Source organism: Vulpes vulpes, chromosome 7 (genome assembly GCF_048418805.1).
Source record: "Vulpes vulpes isolate BD-2025 chromosome 7, VulVul3, whole genome shotgun sequence".
Classification (NCBI taxonomy): domain Eukaryota; kingdom Metazoa; phylum Chordata; class Mammalia; order Carnivora; family Canidae; genus Vulpes; species Vulpes vulpes.
In genome coordinates, this window is record NC_132786.1 from 68,623,574 (window position 1) to 68,637,501 (window position 13,928).

Genomic DNA, 13,928 nt, shown 5'->3' on the forward strand with positions numbered 1-13,928 from the left:
ATGTGTCATTGTAGCCACAGGTAAAAAGTAATGTTAAATAATAAGCACGAAAATAAAAGTATAAATTAAAAGTAGTATTTCAAGATTTCTAGAATCAGAGCATATAATCTCGCTCATGCTTCCTCCATTCTCCCTACCCACCACTGAGCTCCAGGATAGCTAAGCTATATCACCAGCATGAGGCTCCTGAAGCAGTGGGCGTTCAAGGGACTCCGAGACTCCAGGAGCCCGTATTTCAGGGGACAATTTACCCCTGTGAGCTTCATCCACACCTCTTCCACCTTGAGGCTGGAAACCCTGCTTAACCATATCACGACTTTTCAGAAGACAATGACAATAAATAACTTACTCTGAGGTTCACGATCCAAACAATGCTGGCCTTTTCCTTCTAATTATGGCCTAACAGTTAACTCTAATATTAAGTTTAAAGCTGATTTTGGTTCTTTCATGGTACTGCTGTTATTTTACTTTTTCCTGTTGTTTATTTATGCATTTGAATCTGTCAGTGCCTTTATTCCTTCTTCCCATTGTTTTTTTTCTTTGCTTCTTTTTTTTTTTAATCTTTGCTTCTATTTTAATGACCTAACACATACTTCTGAACTAATGCTTTGAAATGTGCCCTAAAGTATGTATTTATCTTATAGCTAGTGTATAAAGTGGCCATGTCCTAAGTTTTCAAATTATTTTTCTCAGAGTCATTGGTCCTCAATTGGAAAAAAGTTCCCTGGTTTTAATTCATATCCTAGCTCTTTCTTGCCTTGAATTCTGTAAGTCATCTTCAGCCATCCCTTTTCGGGAATCACTGTTTTTCTCATGGTCTCTATTTCCTGGATCCTTCGTTACTTCTATCATTCTCTTGTTAGACACTTTTCATTAGCTTTATAGTGGTTAAAATGTAAACATCAGCTGCGTGCTCAGCTCTGAGACTCAGTTTATACCCTTGAGAAGTTGTAAGGAGGACAAAGGTATTGCTCTCTGTTCTTGAGACACAGTGGTGTGTTCTCACATGATTTACTGTTTTGAAGGTTTAACATGAAGCTGTGTGAACGTGAACCTTCTTTGGCCTTCCACACCCTACACAGGGAAGCTGAGATTACTTCTTATAGCAGAATCACAAAATATGAGAGGTGCTTCCCAAGCAGAACTCTTGCACAGATCTAACACAGGATCTTCTGACAACCTGGATGTTTCCTCATATGGGACAGGTATATGCGCCCGCCTTTCAAATGTGACTACTCAGTCTAGTTCCTCTGCTGTCCCCACAACCGCCGCCGTAACAGACACTTACTCTGAGATGTAGAAAGATTGGAGAAGGCTGACTTTGTCCGACCTGCTAGCCACTCCAGGCTTTCGTGCATGTTGGCCAATGCTTTGAGGTCACTGACATCACGGAGGATGTCTTGTGGAGGGATTAATTTGTCACCCAGGTTCCCGATAAGAACTTCTGACTCCTTGCCAAAGGCTGCCCTGAGAAACAAATCAGAAACATATTTCACATTCAGCATGGAAAAGAGAGGGGTGGGCAAAACTTTTTTTTAGGCACGTCTAGCACAGTGGTTGTTATTTGTCAGTGTTTCATAGCATGCCATCTTTCCTAGGTTTAATGTTGTGAGAAAGCTATCATTTACTTGCTTAAAATCACTTCAGTAGGAGAAAGATTGTTCTTTTTTTTTTAAGATTTTATTTATTCATGAGAGAGAGAGAGAGAGAGAGAGGCAGAGACAGAAGCAGGCTCCCTGTAGGGAGCCCGTTGTCGGACTCGATCCTGGGACTCCAGGATCATGCCCTGGGCCAAAGGCAGGCGCTCAATTGCTGAGCCACCCAGGTGTCCCAGAAAAAGATCGTTCTTAGAAGAATGGGGTTGCCCTGATGCTCATACCTTCAATAGGAACCAGCACAGGCCTCACCTAGACAGTGATGGTCCCTGGGGATGGCTTTGGTGCTTGTTCTCCTGTGGGCTTTTTCTTGCCTCTTCTGCTATGGACGTTAACCAATACAGCATAGAGCATTAAAAACATACATGATTTGAAGGTTATTATAATAAAACCACCAGGTTAATCAGCCAGAAAATGTTTTAAAATGTTCAAAAGCAAAGAAGGTCCAGCCTCTTTAAGAGAGATTAGAGTTGAGATGGATGACAGGCCTCATTTGCTCACTATTTACTGGTTGTAAAAGGGACCCAAAGCAAATAAACTCCAAGGCACCAAGGTATGTACTATTCGAAAAGAGAGACCAATTAAAAATCAGTGCTGGATCCTTTTACTGACTAGAAAAATACAGTCAGGTGGTCTTCACACAAAGCCCAGCATGTTCATAATGTTTCTGGGAGGGGGAGACTGAAAAGTTGAGTCCTGTGAGGTCACAGAAGGAGGGAGTCAGAAGGGCCCTTGGAGACAATCCAGTGCTGCTGCCACCGCCCGGATGCAGGAGTGGAGGCTCGGATGGGAATTCACTGTGTCCACGTGACATACAAGTGGCGGAGCCGGGGCTCTAATTTCCCCAGCACCCGTTCTTTCACGAAGACAGAGGGCTGAAATGACAGATGAGGGACGATGCTAGGGAGAGAAATCCTGTCTTTTATGGAAAGTTCCACGTAGGTGGGGAAGCAGAGCCGCCGCTGGTGAAGGTTGCAACAGGCACCTAGAGAGTTTTCTGTCAGTCCCAAGGCTTTCTAAAACCTCCAACACCTTAAGCAAGCCGAAGCAAAGGCTTTATTTAAGTAGAAGAAACCAAATTAAGTTTCAAGCCAGCCGGGATGAGAAACAGCTGACATGGAGCCAGAACGATGCTTAATTGACGCATCGGCAGGTAGTGCCCGGCGCTGTAGCAGCCGCTCCACGTTCAGAGAAACAACTGCTGTGAATTAAAAGCTGGTTAAAGAATGTTTATGCTACCAGTAGTGACTCACCATTAGGCTTCTTACTTCAAGAGAGGGTTATATATATATTTTTTAAAGTAAAAGTCGTAATTGATCGACTGAGTTGGATAAGCTGAGGTCACGGAGGCAATGGAAATCCAGGACGGGAACCAGGAGTGTGTACCCACTTTACTTAGGGGACTTGTAAAAGGTCTTGGGGTGGGACCCACGCGGTGTGCATCTCTAACTAGTTTCAGGCTATTGTCTGGGAAGCATGCTTTCTTTGAGTCCTAAGATTTAGAGCACAGGCTTCAAAGTCACACAAACCTGGCACCGAATCCCGACTCTGCCGTCTACTGTGTGATGTTGGGTTCACTTCTCTGAGCATCGTTAGCTAGGGGTGATGGTGCTGACCTCAGATGAAGTCATGCAGAAATAGGAGGGGGACTTTATAGACCTTTACTGGGAAAATTTCAGTAATTCCAAAAGTAGAGAGAAGGGTACAACAATCCCCCGCGGGGGAGTCTTCTTTCATCTATCCTGATCCACTTCCCAACCCCCTTGGAGGATTTTGAAACAATCATTCTGGTGATGTGAAGTGCATGACCCAGTGCATGGAACTTGGTGAAAGCTAACAGGCTGTAGCTATTACTGTTCTACGGTCTGTTGAGATGGCTGGTTTATTTGATGTCGACCCAGGGTAATGCTATGATGAATGAACTGAAATAGATGAGTCATCAGAAGTAAGTAAATTAGGGCTAGTTTTACAAATGGAACCTTGTAACATCACAGCAAATGTCACTGTGTCTGAGTCCACTCTTCCCAGAATCTTCAAGAGGTCAATCACTGTGATACAAACCACTAGTCACCTGGCCAGTATCCATTACCCCATTGCCTTCTTAGTCAGAGGATGCTGGGATTATGGGGGTCATCAGTCCTGTGTTCAACCTCAAAACAAAAGCAAACAAAAAAAACCCCACTCAGTTTCATAGCCCTTTTTGCAGATGTGGTGGTCAATGAGACATAAACTGAAATCAGCGGCTTTTTTTTTTTTTTTAAGATTTTTATTTAATTTCACAGAGAGGAGGGAGAGGAAGGGAAGAGGAGAGAGGGAGAGTGTGTGCTCACTCAAGAGCATGAGCATGAGGGGGAGGGAGGGGTAGAGGGAGGAAGGGAGCCCATCCCTGGACCCTGGGATCATGACCTGAGTGGAAGACAACGCTTCACAGACTGAGCCACCCAGTCGCCCCAGTTAGTAGGCTTCCAAGAAAACTCCTTTAAGCAGTCTTAGCTGGCAGGGACCTCTCTTGCCCTCTCCCTTTCTGGAATGCAGTCACAGAAGCTGCAGTAGTGCTTTCCAAACATCAAGTGACCTTGAGCATGAAAATAATGCTGAGAATAATGGAGCCAAAGACAGGAGGACATGGGTGCACTAGGCCACCATGGAGCTGCAGTGCAGCCCCAGACAGTGCACTTCTGGGCTTTGTGTTACAGGAGGGATGATGAAACTCTATTTGTTTCACTGCTCCCAGGCCCTAAATGCAATTCCTAACTGACACGATTATCTAATTAGCATAAATGATGTCACCCTCAGAAACTTTCTCTGCATTCAGACATCCCTAAAAATCAAGTTACTGGGAAACACAAACAATGAGTCCTCCTCCCTGATCTGAGCCCAGCAGACAGTGTCTCCTCTGTGGCTGTCACTCAGGCAAGTTGTAAATATTTAGTTTTCTTAATCTGTCCTTATCTATCAACTCTCCCAGCCCCTTAATCATCTTTGATAGATATAACACAAAAAATGCCTCTGAGCTGGGTGGTTAAAAAGCAACAGGGGAGGCTAACGGCTTTGAAAAACAAGCTCAGAGGCATTTTTATGCATGTAGGTGTAACCCTGGGTGGGATGTGACAATCAAGACAAATGTATTTATGTAGGAGTCTAATCTGTTCGTGTGGGGATCTTTGGGCCTTGGGCATGTCTGCCGTGCGCTTCCAGCACTGGATGCCTATACCATTTCCCTTTGGCTCACTCAGATTCGCTTAACCTCCTCCGACGGGAGAGCAACAGACTGAGAAAAATACAAACCACCTCATGTTGAATACATAGCAGACATCTCATTTGACAGGAATCCATAATCACCGCCTAACAACGCACAGAAACCATGACACGGGGAATCGATGACTGACAGCTATAACCATTTCACACACACACAAAATCATTCCTTCGAGGATTTGTGTGTGTCAAAGAGCGTAGTGGATGGTTTTTATGTGGTACAGTAACCTTAAGGGGATGGCTTTTGCTGCTCAACTAGAGATCTTTTTCTAAACCCTTTAATTCCTTAAATAAATTATGGTATATCCATACTATGGAAAACTATGCAGTCATTAGAAATTATAGAGTAAAAACACTGGATATCGTAGAAAAATGTTTGCTAAATGGCTTATTGGTAGCCACGATCCCCGCTGAGTAAAATAAGCTGTTCTCAAGCTGTACATACTGTGGATATTAAAAAAATTAAATTATTATATGTCTGTATGAACTAAAAAACTGGATAGCTAAGTACCAAAATGTTAACTGTGTAGCTGGGTCATACTTTGTGCTTCCCTGTGTTCTGCATGTTTTCTCTAAATAGCATGTGGACCCTCTAACTAAAAACAAAACTTGGAAACCCTACCACAAATGAGGGAACTTTTGAAGGGACACAAGAATTTTAGCAGGGATAGGCACCTGGGTGGCTCAGTGGTTGAACCTCTGGCCCAGGGAGTGATCCTGAGGTCCCGGGATCAAGTCCCGCATCAGGTTCCCTGCATGGAGCCTGCATCTCCCTCTGCCTGTGTCTCTGCCTCTCTCTCTCTCTCTCTCTCTGTCTCATTAATAAATAAATAAAATCTTTAAAAAAACAAAATAATTTTAGCAGGGAATATTAGAGGACGTGGATATTACGGTGACTTAGCCAAACTGGGAGGCAGAGAGTGGCTGGCTGGCCTGAGAGCTGGTTTGGACAGAGGATCCAGGCTTCCCCAAGAGGCGTCTGAGGGTCCACTATGGAGGGTCCTGCTGCCAGGACGACTGCTACCCAGCTTCTGGACCAATACTGTTTCCTCTTTTTAGATCTCAACTTCTAAGAACTCTTCATCTTTTGCTGAGCCCACTAATGAAGGAAGACGTGACATGCGTTTGAGGGAAACAGGCAGCAGAACAATCACTGTCTTGAGAAGGTGGAGTAACAGAAATTCAGAAGTAACAGGCACTCGTTCATGGCCCACAGGGAACAGGAATCAGAGCTCAGAGCTTGTGCATTCTGGGGACGGAGGCCCCTGTGAGGAACCAGGCTCATCAGCAGTAGGCCGACATACTCACGTAGGTGCCTATGAAGCTACAGTAGTGTCAAACCTGTGAAGCTTCATTTTAGCACACAATTATAATCTTTAAAGAGCTTGATCTGACAGGAATTCATTTAAGAGATTTTTGTCAAGAGTATAAAACCTGTTTAATTTAATTTTACCCCACAATTATAATCTTTAAGGAGGTCTATCTGACAAGAATTCATTTAAGAGAATTTTACCAAAGATGCTGAAAATTGTCTCCATTTGGTCTTTAAATAGTTCTGTTAGTGGCTGAAATTTTAGAAAGGCCCCTCCACCCCCCAAAAAGAATTCTGCATTTTCAGCAGACTGAATGCACTGATGAAAGAAACATCACAAATAGCTTCAAAATGATTGATCTGCAGATCTGGGCCTTATTTGGTCACGTGACATGGACACTCAGACTCACTGCTTGCTCTCCCTGCCAATTCCCCCACAACGCCCAGTCTTCCATCGTGGCTTCCTACTGCTGATCCCTGCTATGTGAGAATTGCCTACCAGCCCTGGGGGCAGAGCCTCTCCACTCTCTTTCATCTCTGATCCAGGTCAAGCAGGGAAGAAGAGCAAGAACTGGCTCATAGAGCTAAACAGACTCAGACATCTTATCCAGGCTGTAGCAGCCACTTGAAGGATGGAACTGCTTTCCCTGCCTGAAACATGCCTACTAGCCCCACTGTTAGACATCCTCAAGGTCTTACTCATGCTCATGATATCCTACTCCACAATGTCTTTGGCCAAGAAACTTATTTTACCGCAAAAGAAGTATAAGGCATAGCTGATGTTCCTGGAATTTCCTTCTTGTTGCATACCCAGTACCCCCCTCCACCCAAGGAGCTGGCCTGACAGAGGTCAAAGGGAAGGATTCAGCTAGGGGTCAAAAGGAACAAAAGCAGGAAAGGTCCCTCCTCTCGTGATTAGAAACACTTATGGAAGGATGCCTGGGTGGCTCAGTGGTTGAGCATCTACCTTTGGCTCAGGGCATGACCCTGGGATTCTGAGATTGAGTCCTACATCAGGGTCCCTGCAGGGAGCCTTCTTCTCCCTCTGCCTAGGTCTCTGCATCTCTCTCTGGGTCTCTCATGAATAAATAAAATCTTTAAAAAAGAAAAGAAAAGAAAGAAAAGAAAAGAAAAGAAAAGAAAAGAAAAGAAAAGAAAAGAAAAGAAAAGAAAAGAAAAGAAAACACTGAGGTTCTCCTCTTGCCCTCTCCCCCAATTTTGGGCTAGGTGGGTTTTCAGGTATTCAGGAAGGACTGTTTTCCAGAAGACAGAACCACGACTGCATTAAAACTGGTAGCAGAGACCGTCTTCTGGGCTTGTCACCACTGAACCAACAGCAGAGGGAGCTTACTGTGATGCCAGTGGGGAAGTGTGTAGCTTCTGCACCGCAATGGCAGGCAGGCCGACGTCAGATTCCCTGGGACCCATCTTTGTGTTTCCATGTCCATAGTGAAATTAAGGGAAAACCCAGGCCAACCTAATAAAGACAGGACTGCTAAGAAGTCAGCCCTTTCAGGAACAAAGGCTTATTAGTTCAAGACATACGGGGGCGGGTGAGCTCTGATGAGCTGAGGTGTGGGCAGAGGGCAAGAGCACTGTGGGATGGGTGGGTACAGGAAGGAAGGAAGAAGTAGCACCTGCTGCCTGTGAGCGTATCTACTCATATACCAATCAATGGTTTCTTTTTGTTTTCCACTTTCCCTACTACTTCTTATCTGTAATAAAATATACGTAACATAAAACTGACCGTTTTAGCCATTTTTAAATATACGGTTCCGTGACATTAAGTATATTCACGATATATGACCACCATCACTATCCCTTTCCAGAGTTTTCCATCATCCCAAACGTAACTCTATGCCCATTAAACCAACTTTCCATTCTGTCTTTCCCCCTGCAAACTATTATTCTAGTTTGTGTTTAGGAATTTGCCTATTCTAGACATTTCAGTGAAGTGGAATCATACAATATGTGTCCTGCATCAGGCTCATTAGCATGTTTTCAAGGTTCACCCATGGTGTAATATCAGAGTCTCATTCCCTTTTTAAGGTGGAATGATATTTTAGTGTTATGTACATACCACATACTGTTTATCCATTAATTGGCTGATGGGCATTTAGGCTGTTTCTACCTTTCGGCTGTTGTCAATAATACTTCCACGCAATGTAGGTAGGTGTACAAGTATCTACGTCTCTGTTTTCAATTCTTTTGGGTACAGAGAAGTGGAATTGCTGGGTAATATGGTAACTCTTGTGTTTAGCTTTCTAAGGAACTCCCAAACTGTTTTCCACTGTGACTATACCATTTTACATTCCTACCAGCAATGCACAGGCGTTCCATTTATTCTATATCCTTGCCAAAGTTTGGTATTTTCTGGTTTAAAAATTTTTAATTGATTTTTTAATAACAGCCACCTTAATGGGTTTGAGGTGATATCTACCTCATTATCTTATATGAGGAGCTCGTAGTGATCAACTTGCCAATTTTTGTTTTCTCCTTTTTTTTTTTTTTTTTAAAGGGAAGGAGAGAGAGGTGGGAGGAGAGGCTGGAGGAAAGGGATAGAGATCTTAAGCAGGCTCAATACCTAGTGCGGAGCCCAATGTGGGGCTTAATTTCACAACCCTCAGATCACGACCTGAGCCAAAATCAAGAATTGGATGCTTAAACCAACTGAGCCACCCGAACTTTCCAATTTTATTCAGAGGTCACCAGATATGAGGCGCCACATCTGATTCGACCATGGAGGGAGGACACTGGAAATTTTAGGCTTGAGATGAATACCATGAGTGATGAGCAAAACTCTCCCTTACTGGGAAGAGGGGGAGGGAATGCCTTTATATGATGAATAGCACCTGGTATTAAGCAGAAGTAGGACGTTCTAAAATATAGGCATATGGGTGAGAATGGAATCAGAGTAACAAAAAGGATAAGATGCTAAAAGTCCTAGGCCTGGCTGCCCTAAGACCTATTCCTCATTTTTCCCTTTGTCTGATCTCTACCTAGGAGGGCAGGGAGGGAAGGGGAACTGACCCCTACAGGCTGTTTTCTAGGTTCCCAGTTGGGTACTAATGAAGGCAGGCCCTGGGTGGGGGACACTGAAAGGCAACGAGAAAGGAGAAGGCAGGGCATTTACCCCCTGCCCTCTCTGCCTTCCGGGTGATGTCTCTAGCAACAGATGCATCTCCTTCTTGGCTCCAGGACCTACCATGCTGTGTTCTAATAAATTCCTCTGTCCTTTGGCAGTCCAGCTAAAGGGAGGTAATGGCTTCTTGCTGTTGCTAATCTATGGGTTATCTTAATGTTCTTGTTTGATACATCCTCATTAAAATGTATAACCAATTCCCTACATTAAATTCTCTCGGAGGTAAACAGCTGACGTCATTTCTATTTTCCACGTTAGCCTTGACTTACATGTTAGACCTAATGATGACATCTGGCCATATTCAATGCTGTTGGGGATTGAGTCAATTATTTGGCATGGGAATTAATTAGCTCTGCTGGATAGGCAGAGAAAGTGAGACATGTTAGGGTGACCTGTAGAGATCACTTAGCCAGTATCTGTCAGAGCCTAAACTGACGAAGGTTATAAAAAGGTCTGGTCACCTACCTAGATTCCTAATAATACTGACTGATTCTATCGAGATGTGACAATGACACATCCATTTATCACGTCTGCTTTTTACAACTGCTCAATCTTCAACCCTTTCAAAACTTAATTTGTCTGTGTCAAAAATAATGGGGGCAATACCATTCTGATGGGTCCTTTAATCAGGTTTTCAAAAACTGTTTTTCTAAAATGATCTTGGGTAAACCCTCATAAATAAGAATAAAATAGCCCAGCTATCTTGATTACAATATTATTTCTTTCTTCCTAGAAACTGCTAAAACTCATCACTAAGTCTATCCTTCACTGGTTTTCATGCGTGTGCATTTCATCGCACACTCTTATGTGAATAGCTATTTTTCACGTTTAATAAGCAATTGGTCCTCTATAGAAATTTATCTCCATCAATAATCACAATCAAGGATATTTCATTTGCTTTCTTTGCCCACTGTTCCTCCACCATGCAAAACCTTGCAGTGCTCTGGCTTGGCTAGATGACACTGAACAGACTGCAATTCTGTGCAGAGACAGCCTGGAATGAGTCAGGGTGTTCCCTGCGATCAAGGTGAATATATAAAATATCAGCAACCTCTCTACTTCTGGGTCCTGCTTGGGGCTTAGAACAATATTAATTTATTGTTATTTTTTTCCTAGTTGCTATGAAATTGTAGTTACTGGGTTTCAACTCACAGATGACAGCCAGAAAAATTAATCATGACCATCATGGGGGTGGCAGGTTTGACCACTGGCTCTTTCTCTTGCTATATAAAATTAGCTTGCTTACTGCGACAGGTACAAAACACTGGACTCAAGGATTTATGATATTCTGGTACCAAGAGGGATCTTGGTATTTAGTCTTCACTCTGGCTATATATTAAAAGCTGAACTAGAAAAGCATAAACAAAATTCCCCATGCCAAACTCCATCTGCAAAAATTCTGATTTAATTGGTCATGGGTGGGGCTTAGGCATGGGCATTTTTAAAAATAATGGCTTTATCGGGATCTATTTCTTATGTCATAAAATTTACCCATTGAATATGAGCAGTTCAATAGTTTTCTGTATAATCACAGTTAAGTGATCATACAATTTAGAACATTTTCATTACCTCAAAAAATAAACCCTGTACCATTAGACTTCATCCTTATCCCCCAACTCCAGCCCTCCAGCCCTAAGTAAGTGCTAATCTACTTTCTGCCTCTACAGATTTCTCTAATTTGGACATTCATCTATGATTCCTCCTCATATAAATGGAGTCACACAATATGTGATCTTTTGTGATAGGTTTCTTTCACTTAACATCCTTGCTTTCAAGGTTCATCCATGTTCAAGCCTATATTATTACCAAATACTGTTCCATACAATGGAACATAACCACATTTTGTTTACCCATTCATCAGTTGATGAACATTAGGGTTGGTTTCCATTTCTAGGCTATTGTGAGTATCCCTGCTATGAACTCTTACGTTCATAAATCTTTGTGTGGGCACGTGTTTTCATTTCTCTTGGGTATATATACCTAGTTTCAACTCAACTGGTGGGTGACAGGGTAACTATCCTTAACCTTTCAATTGCCATATTGTTTTCTAAAACTACTGGACCACTTTCCACTAGCATATATGGATTTCAATTTCTCCACATCCTTGCCAACTCGTGCTATTATCTTTTTTAAAATTACAGTCATCTTAGTAGACATGTAGAAGTATATATCGCCTTTTTTTTGAAGAGCATGTGTGCATAGGCAGTAAGGGAAGGGCAGAGGGAGAAGAGAGAAAGAATCTTAAGTAGGTTCCATGCCCAGCATGGAGCCAGATGTGGGGCTTGATCTCACGACCCATGAGATCTGAGCCAAAATCAAGAGTCAGACGCTTAACTGACTGAGCTACCCAGGTGCCCCAAAGAAATATGTATCTCCTTGTGGTTCTGATTTGCATTTCCTTAATGGCTAATGATATTGAGCACCTTTTCATGTATTTATTGACCATTTTATGTCTTCTTTAGAGAAATGTCATTTCTGATCCTTTGTTCATTTTTTAATTGGGTTATTTGTCTTTTGGTTATTGAGTCATCCATTCTTTACCAGATATATACTAGAGATGCATGCCATTACCCAGTCTGTGTCCTAGATCCACTAAAGCCACTAGAATGATTTCCTAGTCCACTAATATGCCACAACCCAGAGTTTGGAAAATATGGTGTTAAAGTCTGCCTGGCTCTGTGAATGTCTTCCTTGACTGGGCCTCCCAAAGACGGGGAACACTGATGAAGCATTTTACAGAAAAACTAAAGCACACAGAGGAAGATGTGCTCATTCTCACACTGTAGCAAAGGTGGGAACAGAGCCAGTTTCTGTTCTTAGTTTACTAATCAGGGCCGCAGCCGCCACTGTCCCTCACAAGTTACAATAGCTTTAGGGTTTCACTTTGCCTGGGGATTCTATAGCCCTCAGTCATATGCCTGAAGGCATAAGAAAACTGCTTCTTATCAAGGAATTGGGCTTTCTTGAGCAGTCCACTCAGGTAGTGCTAAACGGGGAGTGGGGGCATGGGGGGGGGCATACACACACCTGTCAAATATCAGAGTAGAGTCTCTTAATAACAACAGGCACTTTCCTGCTTTTTAAATCCAAGTCTCATCACAGAAGTCCTTAAAAGTGGAGAATGTTCCCTAGCTGTGGTCAGGGAGAGAGATGTGATAATGGGAGGTCAGAGGGATGCTATGTTGCTACCTTTGAAGATGGAGGAAGGAGACCAAGAAATGAGGACAGGCTCTAAAAGCTGGAAAAGGTGGGGCACCTGAGTGGCTCAGTGGTTCAGCATCTGCTTTTGGCTCAGGTCGTGATCCCAGAGTCCTGGGATCAAATCCTGTATTGGGCTCCTCATGGGGAGCCTGCTTCTCCATCTGCCTGTGTCTCTGCCTCTCTCTTTGTGTCTCTCATGAATAAATAAAATCTAAAAAGAAAAAAGGTTGGAAAAGGCCAGGAGGTGGATTTTCCCTTAAAACTTCCAGAAAGGAACATGGCCCTGCCGACACCTTGATTGTAGCACATTTAGACACATGTTAGGCTTCTAACCTAGAGAACTGTAAGAAAATGAGTCTGTGTTGTTTTAAGACACTAAGTCTATGGTAATCTGTTATGATTATATCTCTGTGTGTGGATAGGAGAATGCCCTTGATCTTGGGAGATACATGCTCACATGTTTAAGAGTGAAAGGTCACAATGTCAGTGCCTACTTTTGATGGTTTGGCAAGAGACAAGTACGTGCATTTATTTGGCGGGAACCCACTCAGAGTGGGTATGGCAAGATGTTAATGGCCAGGAAATCTAAGTCAAGGTAAACATGCATTCACTGGACTGTTATTTCAACTTTTCTGTGAATTTATAATTAAAAAAAAAAAGTTTAAGTTCAGGAAAAAAAGAAAAAAAAAGAAGCGGGGAATGTTGTGCTTTTCAAAATCACTGCCCAAAACCGTTCCTAGAACAGCAGTGTCCCAGGAATCACTTCCTCACTGGATCCCTTGACAGCACTTCTTAAATTTCTTCCCAGAGCACTGACTTTCTGAGAAGGAAGGTTTCGTACCAAGTAGAACATCACGTGTATGATAAGACTTTAATGCACCAAATTAAAAACTTGAACAATATTATGAAAGCAATCAGACGTCTCACAACCTGTTTTTGCTATTCTCATTTTATACTTTTTAAATCCAGAGAGAGAAAATTCAGAATGACAGCCAGTTGTGTTCTGATATGTTTAATCCACACAGGCCTCAATGCATAATTTCTTCTGCCAGTCCATCTTTCTGTCTTTATATAAGAATTCTGGAATAGTTGACATATTGTATTCTTATGGGTGAGCACAGAAAAACTCTTGTGCTCATATAATTTCCCTCTTGAAAAAGAGGGTTTAGAGCCACCAAGGTGATGGCAGGGCAAAGGCATCCTTCTGCTGAAGGCAGTTTACCTCTGTGCAGGTTCCCTAAGAGATACACAAAAGGATCACCTTTTGCATCATGAAGCCCATGGAGGCTGGGATGGTCACAAAACACAAGGGTTCAAATAGTGAGTCAACAATTAGAGGCCAAGATTCTAATCACAGGTCAAT

The 13,928-nt window shown here is 42.7% G+C and overlaps 1 protein-coding gene across 4 annotated transcripts in view; it reads right to left on the reverse strand.

Annotated features, from left to right (window-relative positions):
- Window positions 1-13,928, reverse strand: part of EXOC4 (exocyst complex component 4) — a 754,775-nt gene that overhangs the window by 112,571 nt on the left and 628,276 nt on the right. For all 4 annotated transcript variants that reach the window (XR_012002627.1, XR_012002626.1, XM_026010860.2 and 1 more), the window contains one exon: window positions 1,289-1,467. Coding sequence is in view for 2 of the 4 variants with exons in the window: in XM_026010860.2 (XP_025866645.1) it covers window positions 1,289-1,467 (179 nt within the window). In the remaining 2 variants the exon portion in view is untranslated. The remainder of the gene's footprint in view (window positions 1-1,288; window positions 1,468-13,928) is intronic.